Source organism: Anomaloglossus baeobatrachus, chromosome 2 (assembly GCF_048569485.1).
Source record: "Anomaloglossus baeobatrachus isolate aAnoBae1 chromosome 2, aAnoBae1.hap1, whole genome shotgun sequence".
Classification (NCBI taxonomy): Eukaryota; Metazoa; Chordata; class Amphibia; order Anura; family Aromobatidae; genus Anomaloglossus; species Anomaloglossus baeobatrachus.
This window is the reverse complement of record NC_134354.1, coordinates 526,961,451-526,979,274: the sequence shown is the minus strand read 5'-3', so window position 1 is coordinate 526,979,274 and position 17,824 is coordinate 526,961,451. Positions and strand designations below refer to the sequence as shown.

At 43.7% G+C, this 17,824-nt stretch overlaps 1 protein-coding gene across 1 annotated transcript in view; it reads right to left on the bottom strand.

Annotated features, from left to right (window-relative positions):
• The window catches only part of KSR1 (kinase suppressor of ras 1), a 261,155-nt gene that overhangs the window by 81,314 nt on the left and 162,017 nt on the right, over positions 1-17,824 (bottom strand). Inside the window, exon 3 of the mRNA XM_075336591.1 lies at positions 3,586-3,733. Within this exon, the coding sequence (XP_075192706.1) occupies positions 3,586-3,733 (148 nt within the window). The remainder of the gene's footprint in view (positions 1-3,585; positions 3,734-17,824) is intronic.

Here is a 17,824-nt window from a genome sequence, read left to right as displayed (position 1 = left end):
ACGTTGCTAGCGATGTTGCTGTGTGTGACATCCAGCAACAACCTGGCCCCTGCTGTGAGGTCGTTGGTTGTTGCTGAATGTCCTGGGCCATTTTTTAGTTGTTGCTGTCCTGCTGTGAAGCACAGATCGCTGTGTGTGACAGCGAGACAGCAACAACTAATGTGCAGTGAGCAGGGAGCCAGCTTCTGCTGAGGCTGGTAACCAATGTAAACATCGGGTAACCAAGAAGCCCTGTCCTTGGTTACCCGATATTTACCTTTGATACCAGCCTCCTCCGCTCTCACTGTCAGTGCCGGCTCCTGCTCTGTGCACATGTAGCTGCAGCACACATCAGGTAATTAACCCGATGTGTGCTGTAACTAGGAGAGCAAGGAGCCAGCACTAAGCATTGTGCGCTGCTCCCTGCTCTGTGCACATTTAGCTGCAGCACACATCAGGTAATTAACCCGATGTGTGCTGTAACTAGGAGAGCAAGGAGCCAGCGCTAAGCATTGTGCGCTGCTCCCTGCTCTGTGCACATTTAGCTGCAGCACACATCGGGTTAATTAACCTGATGTGTGCTGTAACTAGGAGACTGGGGGCTGGTCACTGGTTGCTGGTGAGCTCACCAGCAACTCGTGTAGCCACGCTCCAGCGATCCCTGCCAGGTCAGGTTGCTGGTGGGATCGCTGGAGCGTCGCAGTGTGACAGCTCACCAGCAACCTCCTAGCAACTTACCAGCGATCCCTATCGTTGTTGGGATCGCTGGTAAGTTGCTTAGTGTGACTGGACCTTAAATGGCTAAACTCAATGGAAAACATCAACCTCCTGTGGTGCGACAGTAATGGCCTTAATTAAAGAACAAAAGACGGTGATTATAGGATGTTAGCTAAAATCCTTCAGGTCATTCGACCAGTCTCTGGGTTACAAAGGTAGAAATGTTAAATGAGCCCTCCCTGGGACTACTAGTGTTAAAGGGAATCTGTCAGAAGGTTTTTGCTACTTCATCTGACAGCAACATAATGTAGGCAAGGAGATTTTGAATCCAACGGTGTATCACATGGATTACTGGCTGAAGCATTTCTGAAAAAAAATCAAAGAAATTAGATTCAGGAACAGCAGAGCTGAGATAGCTGCCCCAGCTCCATCAGGCTCTGTCTAGAGAATGTGCATTGACTGTGAGGTGTTAATCACAGCAGGGGGCGTATTGGACTTTTCTAGTCCTGCAATGCAATGTTAATCACAGGGTAATAAATCCTTTAGTGCAATAAACAATTGCACACACTGATAAGAGAAGCACAGTTGCTTTTTGTTTCTTAGCTCTTGCAGCATGCTGTTCTCTGCTTACCTGCTAACAGATTCCCTTTAATAGAAGACAAAAATGAAGGAACATCATACTGGGCATTTAGAGGGCCGCGAAGTGAGTGAGAAATAAGCAGAACATATATTTTGAAAATTACATCTTTAGAGTTGCTAAATCTAAGCAAATATTCAGCATGGGGAATATGTAGCTCCCTAAATTTTGTATCCTGTGATTTAGATAAAAGAACAATTTACTCTGACACTGAAAAAGATGTCTGACAGACGCCTTTTTCAAATCTGTTTTTAATGCATTTGTAGTTATGTGGGGAATACTTTGATAGGGATGACTCTTCATTCAGTAATGACTGTGTGAATATAGCTTAGCTTTTCCAAGCAGAAATAAGTGTTTACTTTTAGGGTTCCTGGCAAATTTATCGGTGAAGAACATCCTTTTACTAGGTGACAGGTACGTGCATACATTATGAAATAGATGCAGGCGTACCTACTGAAAACGTCAGTGGCGTTTCCCCTGAAGTTTCTTCCCTGATTTCTTTGCTGCAGGTGATTTTTGAATCCACATATAACAAAGTGGTGGCTTTCAAGTGGAACCCACCAGAAGCATGAATCGGTCACTACTTTTATCCACTTTATAGCTTTCAAAGCCTGAAGCAGTTAAAAAAAAGTTACAAAAGACTGAACACATGTACAGCAAGTCAATTCATGTTTACTCCTTTTTGTTGTTTTTTTAGTACTTTTTCAGTTGTGTTCCAGTTGGAATCCACCTAAAAAAGACATTGTATGCACACACCCCAATGTTGGTTTCATACATTTTCTTGCAAAAATACCACATTTTTTATGGTATGATTTGAACTTTTATGGGTGTTTTTTTTTTTTTAATTAATATTTTTTAACTTTTTTTTTTTTAACTGTATTTGTTAGTCTCTTTAGGAAATTTTAACCCACGGTTGTTCAATTGCTTGTGCTTTACACAGCAATAGGATGATATTGCTGCATATACTAAAAATCACGGTCTCCTTTTATGCCCGGCCACAGGCTGGATTTCAACGGAGATCTGTGATGACATCATGGAGGTCTTCAACAGACTCCCAGCTGTCAAAGCAAACTATCAGCGCCCGGTGATCACGTTGCGCGTCACTCAATGGGGGCACAGAATGACGTGCCCCCATACCTGCGCGCTATTAATATCACCAGAGGTGGACAACAGTATTTGTCAGGTTGATAGACGCCAGCGGAGCTCCACTCCATGCGCAGCCGTTAGAGGCAGATCCTGGCTGTGTGCAGAGTATGTGCTGGCTCCCGACTTGCGCTGTACATGCTTCCACTACCGGAAGCCTTCCATACAAACCAATGATTTGATGTTGGGAAACTGAAATGTTCAAGCTATTTATTTTTCTTAAAGTGAAGCTGCACCAATTTAGTCTGTTCGTCTGCTCCCCAGAAAGAACACTAAACTATGTTTTTTCTGAAATACCGGAGCGTTTAAAACATACTTGGGTCTAATGCTGCAGACAGGTGCATATTCATGCTACCTGTGGTTTAGGCCTCTTTCACGCGTACGTGCCTCCAGTACATGTTTGGCAGTTTTCTCACATACCGGAGACACGTACACATGTAGACCTATGTATTCCTATGGTTTTGGACACACGTATTTGCGCACGGAACCTGTGTCCGTTCTGTACATACGTGTGTCCGTGTGTTTCTCACGCCGACATGTCCGTTTTCTCTCCGGCATCACAGGTGTCATACTGAACGCAAACGTGTCACACATAATGCAAAGGGACCAAACGGATGTGTTCCGTGTGACACGCACCGGAGAGAAGACATGTGTCTGAGAGAAAAAAACCCAAAACTTTACTCACCTTCTCCTGCCCTGCAGACTCTGCCGCTGCTGTCACTTGCTGCCGACCGTCGCTCATTCACTTCACTGCGGCCGGAAGCAGCAACAACGGGGAGTTGGCAGGATCGGAGACCGAAGATCAGCACCCCGGACAGCGACGCCAGGGACAGGTGAGTAGAAAGTTCCCGTTCTCCGTGTGTTATCACGGATAACACACGGAGAACATATGTAGCCCATAAACACGGCTCACGGAGGCCAAAACGCACCTCTGACACGTCCGTGAAAAACGTGATTGGTTTTTCATGAACGTGTGAAAGAGGCCTTAGGCAGCATAAATCAAGTGGCAATTTAATAATAGAAATATATTTGCAAAATTTCCTACATAGCTCCCAAGACTGACACCATATACTGTATGATATAAAGTGCGGTACATAAGATGGCTTTACCTGGCCATGCTAGTTTCCTTAAACAGGTAAGAGCTCCATTCAGCCGAGAGCACTCTTCTGTGCTAGCTCCGTACCGCTTCATGGTTTCTTTCACTTTTAACTCATTCATCTCCAGTAAGGCATCTAGTGTTAAGTCTTCAGGTATTTTCTACAAATGCAAAGTAGAAAACACATATTATGATGTAAAACAATCAAGGATATCCAATAATATATTGTAAATAGAATTTAATAAAATTAGGTTATATACAAACTGCAAAAAAAAGGCTGCAAATATCATTCTGGAAAATTCTACTACGGATCTGTGGCACCTTTCACCAACTTTAATGCTATGTGCTCACGTTGCGTAATTTCATGCATTTATGTTGCGTCTAGCCCTGCAGCGTAAATGCACGCTACCTGCGTCCCCTGCACAATCTATGAAGATTGTGCATAATCCGTGTGCACGATGCTTTTTGAACACAGCGTTTTGAGAGTCAAAAATTTTACAAAACCTCTGCGTTTTAGGCTACTTTCACACATCCGGTTTGAGCACTGCGGCTCAATCCGGCTGTGAAAACTATGCAACGGATGCGGCGAAAACACCGCATCCTTTGCATAAGTTTTTACATGCGGCCCGTCCGTTTTTTTCCGGTTGCGGCATGCTACTGAGCATGCGCAGTGGAAAAAAACGCATGCGGCGAGTGGATGCGTTTTTTTCCGCATCGCGCCGCATTCGGCCTCCATAGGTATGCATTGAAAAATGCGCCGCAGCGGCCGGATGCGGCGCGATGCGGTGTTTTTTGCCGGAGCAAAAAACGTTGCAGGGAACGTTCGATCCGGCCGCGGCATCGGCTAAATCTGCCGCATGCGGCAAAAACCGGACCGAACGCAAGCCCCTGCGGCACAATACGGCACTAATGTAAGTCTATGCAAAAAAACCGCAACCGGCGTTACAAAAGCCGGTTGCGGTTTTTCTGCAGAGTGCCGTATTGTGCCGCAGAGCAAAAATCCGGATGTGTGAAAGTAGCCTAAAAATGCAGCATGTCACTTCTTTCGTGCGCTTTGGAAGCTGCTCCTGCTCTGTCTATGGGAGAGGCAGCATCCAGAGCGCATGAAATCGTCATCTATTCTGCAGACACACTGCATCCATTATGCAGTGTTTCTGCAGCGATTTGAAGCGCACAGGCACTGCCAAATCGCTGCAGAATTTACAGCATGGACACGACGCAACGTGCGTACATAGCCTACAGTGGAGAAATCCGCAGTGAAATCAGCAGCAGAATTTGACAGATTCCAGATTTCAAAGCCACTAGGACAGTCGCTTTTCAATGCAGAATTTCTCCTTAGCATGTGGATGAGATTATTAAGCAGTACTCTAATAGATGAACGTAAAGATATCATGCGACATTTCAGACCCTCTATGGTGTGCTTCTTTAATTTCTTTGCCTTTTTAGTCCAGGTGTACGCATTCAGTATTTGATGAGTTTTTTACCTCAGTATTTGTAAGACAAAACCAGGAAGGACGAGACCACCCATGTGAATCATGTACCCACCCATAGGGGAGGTTTCACTTCTTTGGGGATTTTGACAAAACTTCAAAGTAATACTCCGCAGAGACCACTGTATTATTGTGAACCTAGCTTGATAATACAGACTTTCCTCACACAAATCCATTGCGTGGTCACATACCTAAAGGGTTTCTTTGCATACTGTCTTAGGCTATGTGCGCACATTGCGTAGTGTCCATGCTGAAAAATCTGCAGCGATTTGGCAGTGCATGTGCGCTTCGCTACAGAAACTCTACGTAATGGATGCAGTGTGCCTGCAGAATAGATGCCGATTTCATGCGCTCTGGATGCTGCCTCTCCCATAGACAGAGTGGGAGGAGCATCCAAAGCGCACGGAATAATTGACATGCTGCATTTTTAAGCGCAGAGATTTTGTCAAATTTGACACTCAAATCGCTGCGTTTAAAAAAGCATTGTGCGCACGGATTATGCACAATCTTCATGGATTGTGCAGGGGACGCAGGATGCATGCGCTTACGCTGCACTGCTAAACGCTGCAAAAAACGCATGAAATTATGCAACGTGCGTACTAGCCCTTAATGTCGCTGTGAAAAGCATGGCTAAAAGGTGATCTGTCAGTGACAGGTGTAATACATTGCAGTACATGTGTATTGAAATGCATTATACCAGTGATAAGCATAATAAGAAACACTGCGTAATGGATGCAGTGTGTCTGCAGAATAGATGCCAATTTCATGCGCTCTGGATGCTGCCTCTCCCATAGACAGAGCGGGACCTGCATCCAAAGCGCACAATATAAGTGACATGTTATTTTTTTGAGCGCAACGATTTGGATCAAAATTTCAGCATGCAAATCCCTGCGCTCTGAAACACAACGTGCGGATGGATTGTGCACAATATTCATAGATTGTGCTGGGGAAGCAGGACACATGCGTTTACGCTGCAGTGCAATATGCAGCGTAAACGCAAGAATAAATACCGTAAATAATGCAGCGTAAATAACAAGCAGACCTGAGGAGATTAACTCTTGCTAGCCTGCCTATGAATTAGCACTCAGCAGGTCTACGCCAAAGTCTGCCTACGCTCATCACAGACACCAGCGAAGTTATTGGGCTGAGTGTCAGAATCTGTAGTCTGAGCAGAACCCGATGCCACCATGACAGTTAGCGAAGTTTGTAAAAAATCTCCATGTGACAACTACATGGTTGAAAAATAAAGAAGAAATATCACAAACTTTGTGCATCAAATATACCTGGCTTATTTTGGAGTACAGCTTGGAGACCATGATAACTCTTACTTTGGTGTGTTAGGCGGGCTTTGCACGTTGCGACATCGCAAGCCGATGCTGCGATGTCGCACGCGATAGTCCCCGCCCCCGTCGCAGGTACAATATCTTGTGAAAGCTGGCGTAGCGAAAATTATCGCTACGCCAGTTTCACATGCACTCACCTGCCCTGCGACCATCGCTCTGGCCGGCGACCCGCCTCCTTATTAAGGGGGCGGGTCGTGCGGCGTCACTGCGACGTCACACGGCAGGCGGCCAATCGGAGGGGCGGAGATGAGTGGGATGTAAACATCCCGCCCACCTCCTTCCTTCCGTATATTCTACGGAAGGCGCGGTGACGCCGGTAGGAGATGTTCCTCGCTCCTGCGGCTTCACACACAGCGATGTGTGCTGCCGCAGGAGCGAGGAACAACATCGGACCGTCGTGTCAGCGTAATTATGGATGCCGACGCTGCACCGATGATACGATTACGACGCTTTTGCGCTCGTTAATCGTATCATCGAGCCTTTACACACTACGATGTCGCATGCGATGCCGGAGCCCGGAAGTACGTCATTTTCAATTTGACCCCACCGACATCGCACCTGCGATGTCGTAGTGTGCAAAGCCCGCCTTAATGGTATGGAGACAACCGAAAAACCACCAAAAAGATTGCTATTGTTGTGTTGTAAAGATTAAAGGCTTTAATCGTTACCAGAGATCTCGGTGGGATTATCCTGAATTTGAATTAGCAATACGACCTATTCCACATGGCAATAATGTCCCCAAACCAGTGTTTACCAGACTATCTACTGTCAGGCTCTGAAGAGCGGCAGGGATTGGAGTGTATGGCAGGTAGTAGCTGTGGAAGTGAATTTAAGGGAAGTTCTTCAAGGTCTTAACCATTAAGCCAAAAATAACTCAATGACCTGATTCGAGACATGAATCTGTCCAAGCAAACATCTGGACTTTCAGCTTCCAGACTTATTGAACGAAATCTTATAAAAGCGGAAGTTAAAATTATAGTCTATCGGGCAAGAAAAGAGAGGCTTCTCCCATTTTTCAACCAAGAGGAAGAACTTGTATACTGCAATGATATCCCAGGAAGGAATTGTACTTCAAATGGGACTAAAGGAATATCCACCAGAAGAGTGGCAGCTTTTTATAGACAACTCCATTAGAAGCTTGAAATGTGTTGTCTTGCACAATGGTAACTGTTTTGTGTCTCTTCCCATTGCTCACTCAACAAAACTTAAAGAAAGTATGAAAATGTAAAAATTGTATTACAGAAAATCCGTTATCATGAACATCAGTGGTTTATCTATGTTGATCTGAAGATGGTGAACTTCTTGCTTGGATAGCAATCTGGATACACAAAATACCCATGCTTCAGGAGCCTCTAGGATAGCAGGGCAAACCAAGATCACTGGACAAAAATGTCATGGCGCACAAGTCGAGGAATGATTGTTGGCTCTACAAATATCATCATCAAGCCGCTGGTGGACATGAACAAAATCATTCTCCCACCACTTCATATTAGCTAGGATTAATGAAACAATTTGTTAGGGCTTTGAACAAATTGGATAATTGCTTCAAGTACATTTGTAGGTCATTCTACAGATTGGAAAAACTAAAAGCTGGAATCTTTGATCGTCGTCATATTCGTAAACTTATGAACGATTCCAATTTTACCACATGCATGAATGACACTGAGACTTCAACCTGGAAGACCTTTGTCTCTGTTGTGAAGAACTGCTTAGACAATCACCGAGCAGACAATTATGAAGAACTGGTGCAAGATATGTTCGCTAACGTCAGAAATTTGGGAGTTAATATGAGCATAAAGATACCCTCCATAGCCATTTAAACAGAATGCCACATAACCTTGGAGACTTCAGTCTCAGTCTAAGGCAAGAGGTTCCACCAGGATATGAAGGTGAAGGAGGAGAGATATCAAGGCATATGGGACATACACATAATTGCTGATGGGGCATACACATGATGGCAGACTATATGTTGGAGTCTCCAATGTTACATAGTTACATAGTTACTTCGGTTGAAAAAAGACCTAGGTCCATCTAGTTCAACCTTTCTCCACCAGTTCTACATTTGGTCACTAAGTCATTTATAACCAACAATGTTGTGTGTACTGAGGAAATCATCCAGCCCTTTTTTAAAAGCTGTTATAGTGTCAGCCATTACTACCTCTTGTGGTAGGGCATTCCACAGTCTGACTGCTCTAACTGTAAAGAACCCTTTCCTATTTAGCTGCTGGAATCGCTTTTCTTCCTCTTGCAGTGAGTGCCCCCTGGTCCTTAGTATTGTCTTTGGATGTGATTATCCTGATGACAAACATAAATAGGATTCGCATAAACAGTGTTATGTGAAGTATTCACATTAAAAACAATTAATAACTAATTAATATTGTATTAATCAATCAAATTATACATACTTTTTCCTGTTACTGTTATATATTTTACATTTCTTTAGTTTTGTATGATTTTTAGATTCTTTACTTACTAGTTGCAACAAATATTCTTGCAATTCTGAACGTATTTCAATCGTGTTGTGTTGATTCATTAAGAAATCTCTGAGAAATTATAGATGATCTGGCAAAACTGAAGTCATATAATTACGGTAATCAGAACCATAAACTTAATGTCAAACTGTTCAGACATCGTTGGCACCAAAATGATTGTATACCAGTGCAATTGATAGAAAATTGCCCCATAGTATACAGATTGCTACTAGTGCGAACAGCGCTGATATTATATACTGACCCACAAATCTATAAATCTCATCATCACTGAATTGTATGCAGTCCGCTCATAAATACACAAGGGTACATCTAGAGAAAATAGAACCATCAGTAAGAACTGTGTGGTTAGCCACTACCTGTGCAAATAATACGTTACTTGGTAGATGTATGAGTAACATATCCATTTTCCTCGGCACACACCCTGAGTGTAATAAACAGAAACATGAAGAAGCTAGAGGGTTTCTGCAGACAAGTGCTGGGGTGTTGTGGGTGGAGGGCCGTTCTGTACTGTTCATCATTATGCTGTATAATGGCTAGCTATATTTGTCTGGTAGGATTACTAGACAGCAGCTGCGCTACGCCACCTACTTCTCACCATGTAGCTCGAGCCCAACATTGGCCTCCATAATCCTCATCCTAGGAATATAAAACCAACCCACTGACAGACACGGAGCGCAGTGCGGAGGATAAGATAACACAACAACAGGGGACGAAGCCTGAACAAAAACATTGCGTGAAGTCACAAAATGCTATTATATAGAACAGTAATGGCCAAGACAATTCCAGGTCTATCCCTTCAATGGACTTCCCACTCATTTCTATTTCATGTGACAATCCATGGGGCAAAACCAAGAGTAGTCAACAACTTTGTGTGAAAAAAAACAATGTAAAATCAAAAACTACAAGTTGTACTGATCATATAACTACTCACTTGAGTGAGGCATGCATGTTAATCATTCTTTATTTCATTGAAAAAAATCCTATACAACCAGTAATGTAGAGACAGACATTAGTGATCAATTAAATATGGGGGAAAAAATGAAAATTTAGAGTGATTTATAGGCCAAAAATGCAACAATGACCAAAGCAAAAACAAAAAACAAGCCTTTGAACACAACTTAGGCTTTGCTCACATCCATACAGAGGCCTTCATTGCTGAAGGCAGAGCAAAGTATTGTAGTGCACATGCGCGGGCGTTGTTTGACCTTTCCCCACTCCTGCACATTACAGTACTTTGCTCTGTCCTCAGCAGGGCAAAGAAAAGTGCGCTTGCGCATGAGGAGATCTCTGTGTGGATGATGTAGGATGCGTCATCCCCACGTTGCTGGGAAGGAGAACGGCTATGGAAGGAACATTGGAGGCAACGGAACCAGCAGCGCCCATTGGACTCGACCGCCCTGCAGAATAGTATAATAAAAGCTGTTTTTTTATGTTATACACATCGGCCTGGGCACTTATATACAGTATTCTGGAATGCTGTATATAAGAGCTTACTGATGGTGGTCAGCTTATAAGGGACAAATTTGCTGACAGGTTTCCTTTAAGTCTCAGTCACCAGTAGGGAAAGTGTCGCTGAGGTCATGTGTGCAGGGATACGGTAATGTCACTAAATTCATATTTCGGCTTTAACAAATGGAACAGAAATACAATAATGACCGTACTGCAGCTCGCCTTTGATTCACCTCAATAGGAACTGAGCTGTGGAACTTGAGAATGACCACTAAAGTGGATGGAGCAGTAGTGTTTTTCCGCCCTGCATATTGTGTACATCATGGATTGCCAACCATCTAGAAATTTTAGGACAGTACATAAAAATAGGGTACTTATTTGCCCTGTCTTAGAAACATTTTTTTTGCATCTGTAATTTTTTTTCTAGCTGAAGAAACTTATACAGATTATTTTGACTGTAATTATTATCATTTTACAGTGAAGGCAACTGATGTAATAATATCAGTATTGTAGGTAGTGGACATGTCTCACTTACTCTCATCATGAGTTGTTATGGTTTTCCAATATGTCCATCAAAAATATTGTCTGTCTGTGATTTTTTTCATATGCTGTCCAGAAAAAATAAAAAGTCAAGTTTGGCAACCCTGTGTATTTCAAGCCACTGTAGGTGCTGCAAATCCTTATTTTCCCCGCCTATACAATTTAGAAGACTGTTGGCAAATGATGATTCGGCTAATTGCCGACAGCCATCATAGAAGCGCTCATGCGGCTGAGACGTCCTGTGTCCTCTGTGAAAGAGCAGTCACCAGATATGGTTTATCTCAAAGAAAACAGAAAGACCAGAAGTCTGAAATCAGAAATGCCGGATTCCTAACTTACCCAACAATCAATTGTCCGGGCTCACATACGACTGTCGGCCAAAACCTTTCGTTATTGGCAGGTTTGGCCAATATTAGTCTAATTTGTATAGGGGGATTAAGGACAGGTCTTCAATATTCAAGTTCTGAACAAGTTCTTTAAAAATTATTATGTGTGGTTAAGAATCTTTTGTATTAGAAACATGAATCTTGGGTCAAAACACATTTACATGTTACCCCACTTTTCTTTCCTCCTTTGTTTCTTCACAGATAACTGCTGCTCTGCTACTTTATTAAACAAGTCATGTACCAGCTTAGTCCTTCTGAAAAGTATAGTGCTGGGAGGCACCATTCATTAGAAAGGAGAATCAGTGTCACTGTAATAGCCTTACTGGTGCTATAGAAGCCAATGGCCTGACATGACCAGCACTTGAACTGTTTGGCACCACTACAACCCTAAATCCTTTTATTCTTCTATTCATTCCGAACACTTTCTTTAGTCAATTAGTGAAAGAGAACAGGAGGTTGTTTAGAAGATATACATAACGGAAAGCAGATTAAATCATAATAACCTTAATGACCTTGGAGCAAGGCAGCTCAGACAAGCTTTCCGAAACTACTCCAGGCCCCCATGACACGCGACAAAATAATCTAAGTCCAAGAAAGAAAAAAAAAAAAAAATAGACAAGGGGCTTATAAAGTCCTACACAAATACCCAAAGCAAGTTCTACCACTTTGTAAACTTTGCAGGACAAGAAACACTAGGTTGTCTTTTTTTCCTCGTCAGTGGATTGAGGATAGCCGATCTGACCATGCGGTTAGAAAGAAAGGCGATACGTATATGTTTGGTATTTACAAGTAAATTCTGTTAACAAATTAGAATAGGTAACTAATCCCGATATAAACTGTAGTAATCCAGTCTTGGCTTGAAAGGGCAAACTATAAGAATGATTGACCTAAAGGGTGCTTTACACGCTGTGACATCGCTAGCTATAGCTAGCGATGTCGTGCGCGATAGCACCCGCCCCCGTCGTGCGTGCGATATGTGGTGATCGCTGCCATAGCGAACATTATCGCTACGGCAGCGTCACACGCACATACCTTGTCAGCGAAGTCGCTGTGGCCGCCGAACAATCCCTCCTTCAAGGAGGAGGTGCATTCGGCGTCATAGCGAAGTCACAGCGGCGTCACTAAGCGGCTGGCCAATAGAAGCGGAGGAGCGGAGATGAGCGGGACATAACATCCCGCCCACCTCCTTCCTTCCACATTGCCAGTGGGACGCAGGTAAGGAGATGTTCGTCGCTCCTGCGGTGTCACACATAGCGATGTGTGATGCCGCAGGAACGAGGAACAACATCGCTACTTACCACACAACGATTTTTTGAAATTAAACAACCTCTCCAAAACAAATGATTTTTGTCTTTTTTGCGATCGTTTTAGGTCGCTCCAGCCTGTCACACGCTGCGACGTTGCTAACGACGCCGGATATGCGTCACAAACACCGTGACCCCGACGATATATCGTTAGCGATGTCGCAGCGTGTAAAGCCCCCTTAAGTCAAGATCCAACCAATTCATTCCAAAAAGACAAGAAAAAGGGAATTATAACCATGGACTATTCACTTCATGCAAACAAATCTAAAAAAAGGCTTTAAAAACTCTTCCCATTCATTCTTGTTAGAAATCTACTTTGCTCTTTATGTGGGAACTTTTTTAGTCTTTTTTTTTTTTCATAAAAAGTTTTTAAAACGCCTAATGGAAAAGGAAAGTGAATGTCACTTCTGTGTAGTGGAACCTGATGGAATCTACCCCAAACTTGGCACTGTGGCAAATGTAAAGGGTGAACAAGTATCCCAAATGGTTAAAAACCACTTCAGGAAAATAAAAACTTTTTCGAAAACTGCCCAAAAATAGAATATGTGCACAAGGAATCACTTAGCACAGACACCAAGTTTTCCTTGGCAAAGCTCCTTCAGGAAGACACCGAAGGTTATATTATGGAAGAAGCAGCTCCACCGCTAGTGGCTGTCACTCGATACTGATACTGTGAAATATATAGAGCAGACGGCTTCTGAAGAATAACCATAACACTTCTTTTAACTACTTCAGGATTTTCGAATTATGAAGTGGTTAAAAGACGTGATATAGCCTTAAAGGAGTTTTCCAGTCTAAGGCTACATGTCTGCAAAACAAAATGATTGTGACGCCCCAGGGATGTGGGGTACTCTGTCCCAGGCATGCGGTGCGCAGGGGGGAACAATCGTGGTCGTGGCCGATGCCCAGTTCTGTGACCCTGGGGGTCGGTCCGATAAAAAAAAAGGGGTAAAAAAATAAAAAGGAAATATAAATAAAAGCGCTCTTGACTACGCCACTTGTGGTGTGCGGCCAGGTTTTTGAGGCCGCCTCTGCAGGATCCTGCTGGGGCTGATGGAGTAGTGCAGCTTAGGTGTTTTGGGCCCTCCGCAAGCAGGGCCAGGCCCCAACAGTGATGAAGGGGCAATGGTAGGGGACAGTCAGTGTACGGGTACGTATGCGAGAAGGAAACAGTCCACACCGGTATTGCAGTTTCAACTTGCCTATTACTTGTGGCTGGTACCTGGACCCGCTGGTGCCGGTTACAGGTGTTCCCACTTCCCTTGTCCTCCGTGCCAGCTGTGACCTGGGTTAGCTGTCCTCCATGCACACTTGTTAGTGGTTGGCTCCCGTGGCCTAAAGCTTCTGAAGAGCCCCTCCGTTTCGGTGTTGGTCCTATTGCAGGCAGCCTGGACTATTTAAGGGGTTCAATCCCCGGTTTCCTCTTTGTTGTTCATGCTTCAGACTCTTTGGGTGGTGAGGGATCCTGGAAATCCCCTCACCTGACAGAATTAACAGTTGACCATAAGGCGTCCCGCTGTCCTAGGGTCTGCTCCCCGCCTTGTCCTGAGTCCTGTGAGCCTAGGTTCCTGGAGTATTACACTTCCACAGGTAACCCACGGTTCCTGGAGTCCCGGTTCCTTACTCCACAGTCCCTCACTCCTGTTACAGCGTTCCGTTGTTACTTCAGGTCTTTTCCCTTCTTTCTGTACTTTCACTCTCCTCTCCTTGACTGCTTCCTCCACACTCCTTCCCGTCAACTCTACACTACTACCTCACACTACACTACACTACACTACTTCACTTCCTCTCGCCAACTTCCAAACTGACCACTCGCCCCTCCCCTTGCTGGATCTCTCCCTACAGATTGGGTGGCAACTATCCAATCAGTGCCCATCCCTTTTACCTGTTGCTAGGCAGTCACCCAGTCTGGTATTGGGGTTGTGTATGGCCTGAAGGTGCTGGTGTGTTGACTGGCACGGATATTCCGGTGTTTGGGTTTCCACGGGTTACATTTTGTGGCACCTGATACCTCAGGGGTGCTACATGAGCATATACCCCGCAGTAGGTAAGTAAATACTAATAGTACATATAAATAACATAGGGTACTTAGTAAACACTGTTTTTGATCAAATAAGCATAAAAGACATCCCACTGTGACAAGGTGTACCCCAATTGGAATGATTCTAACCTTTAGTATTAAAACATCACCTTGTGTCATCGACATCAATGTAAATGGTTAGCAGAGCAGGACTGGGGCCCAACTGTTCATATACTTGCTAATGGGAAGTTATATAAATGAAATGCCTAAAAGGAGGGCCTCAACGCTGCTTGTACAAAATACAAGAAACTAAAGCAAAACCAAAGAAATGAGCTGGATCATAAGATGGTACATATGCAACATGTAGGAGCATGTGTACACTGTGTCCATTTAAACAGACAAAATCTGTATGTGACTGCAGACTTGTGAATCCTTTTAGTGCACAGACTCAGTGCGGTCATGATTCTATGGTGCCAGCACCGGTAGTGAGCGGTCATGTGACAGCAAGTATGCAATTTGCATACATACGGCCACATTCCAACTCGACCTTGCTTAAAGGGAATCTGTCACCAAGTTTTTGCCTACATAATCTGATAGCAGCATAACGTAGGGGCAGAGATCCTGATTCCAGTGTTGTCACTTACTGGGCTGCTTAGTGTAGTTATGATAAAATCACGGTTTAATTAGCAGTAGATTATCATTAGAGAACTAATTAGCGTGCTGCCAGGTAGTCCAGCATATTCATGATCTCTGTATACAGTGCTGGCCAAAAGTATTGGCACCCCTGCAATTCTGTCAGATAATACTCAGTTTATTCTTGAAAATGATTGCAATCACAAATTCTTTGGTATTATCTTCATTTAATTTGTCTTCAATGAAAAAAAATTAAAAAAAATTGTCATAAAGCCAAATTGGATATAATTCCACACCAAACATAAAAAAGGGGGTGGACAAAAGTATTAGCACTGTTTGAAAAATCATGTGATTCTTCTCTAATTTGTGTAATTAACAGCACCTGTAACTTACCTGTGGCACCTAATAGGTGTTGGCAATAACTAAATCACACTTGCAGCCTGTTGACATGGATTAAAGTTGACTCAACCTCTGTCCTGTGTCCTTGTGTGTACCACATTGAGCATGGAGAAAAGAAAGAAGACCAAAGAACTGTCTGAGGACTTGAGAATCCAAATTGTGAGGAAACATGAGCAATTTCAAGGCTACAAGTCCATCTCCAAAGACCTGAAAGTTCCTGTGTCTACGGTGCGCAGTGTCATCAAGAAGTTTAAAGCCCATGGCACTGTGGCTAACCTCCCTAGATGTGGAAGGAAAAGAAAAATTGACAAGAGATTTCAACGCAAGATTGTGCGGATGGTGGATAAAGAACCTCGACTAACATCCAAACAAGTTCAAGCTGCCCTGCAGTCCGAGGGTACAACAGTGTCAACCCGTACTATCCGTCGGTGTCTGAATGAAAAGGGACTGTATGGTAGGATACACAGGAAGACCCCACTTCTTACCCCGAGACAAGCCAGGATGGAGTTTGCCAAAACTTACCTGAGAAAGCTTAAAACGTTTTGGAAGAATGTTCTCTGGTCAGATGAGGCAAAAGTAGAGCTTTTTGGGAAAAGCCATCAACATAGAGTTTACAGGAAAAAAAAGAGGCTTTCAATGAAAAGAACACGGTCCCTAAAGTCAAACATGACGGAGGTTCCCTGATGTTTTGGGTTTGCTTTGCTGCCTCTGGCACTGGACTGCTTGACCGTGTGCATGGCATTATGAAGTCTGAAGACTGCCAACAAATTTTGCAGCATAATGTAGGGCCCAGTGTGAGAAAGCTGGGTCTCCCTCAGAGGTCATGGGTCTTCCAGCAGGACAATGATCCAAAACACACTTCAAAAAGCACTAGAAAATGGTTTGAGAGAAAGCACTGGAGACTACTAAAGTGGCCAGCAATGAGTCCAGACCTGAATCCCATAGAACACCTGTGGAGAGATCTCAAAATCGCAGTTTGGAGAAGGCACCGTTCAAATCTCAGGGACCTGGAGCAGTTTGCCAAAGAAGAATGGTCTAAAATTCCAGCAGAGCATTGTAAGAAACTCATTGATGCTTACCGGAAGCGGTTGTTCGCAGTTATTTTGGCTAAAGGTTGTGCAACCAAGTATTAGGCTAAGGGTGCCAATACTTTTGTCTGGCCCATTTTTGGAGTTTTGTGTGAAATGATCAATGATTTGATTTTTGTTTCACTCTCTTTTGTGTTTTTTTCATTGCAAGCAAAATAAATGAAGATAATAATACCAAAGAATTTGTGATTGCAATCATTTTCAAGAAGAAACTGAGTATTATCTGACAGAATTGCAGGGGTGCCAATACTTTTGGCCAGCACTGTAAGGGTACGCTCACATGAGCGTATAAATTGAAAGAGTGCAATGGGAGAAAATCTCTCATTGCACTCGGACCAATGTTAATCAATGAGGGAGAGCAGTTGGTCAGCTTTGTTCTCATCCAGATTCTGTCTGAGAGAAAAGTCGCAACATGCAGCGATTTGCTGCTGAAATTGTCCGAGACTCGTCAATACAAGACAATGGATGCAAGAAAAAAAATCGGACGCCACATGGACGGCGCAAGGACCATCCTAGTGACGCCCGTTTTTATGGATACATTACTATCATGTAGCACACAACACTGTAAATGACTAATAGCTGCTGAGAAATAAACGGATTGCACACTGACAGCACACTGAGAGCACACTGATGACAAGTGAGAAGAAAATTGTTCTACTCTCCTGGATGAGAATGGGACCATTTTTTCACACGTTCGTGTGAGTCCAGCCTTACTGCTAGATCTGCAGCAGAGAAAACATCGATTTTATCAAAATGACAGCAGACAGCTCAGTAAGGGTACTTTCACACTTGCGTTTATTTCCTTCCGTTACAATCCGCCCTTTTGGAAAATCCGTTAACGGATTCCGCTGTCTCCCATAGACTTGTATGGGTGACGGATTGTACCAAAAGGACCTGCGTTGCTTCCGCTGGGCGACGCTCCGTTGCTTCAGCCCAGCGGGAGGAACGCAGCATGTAACGTTATTTTGAGTAGCGGAATCCTCTGGATTCCACTGCGCATGCTCTTTTTTTTTTTTTTTTTTTTTTTTAAATCAAACTTTAATTTTGGCTCGCGGTGGCCGAACGTTCAGCTGAGCGCCCGGCCGTTGGCAAGCGACAGCGCTCAGCT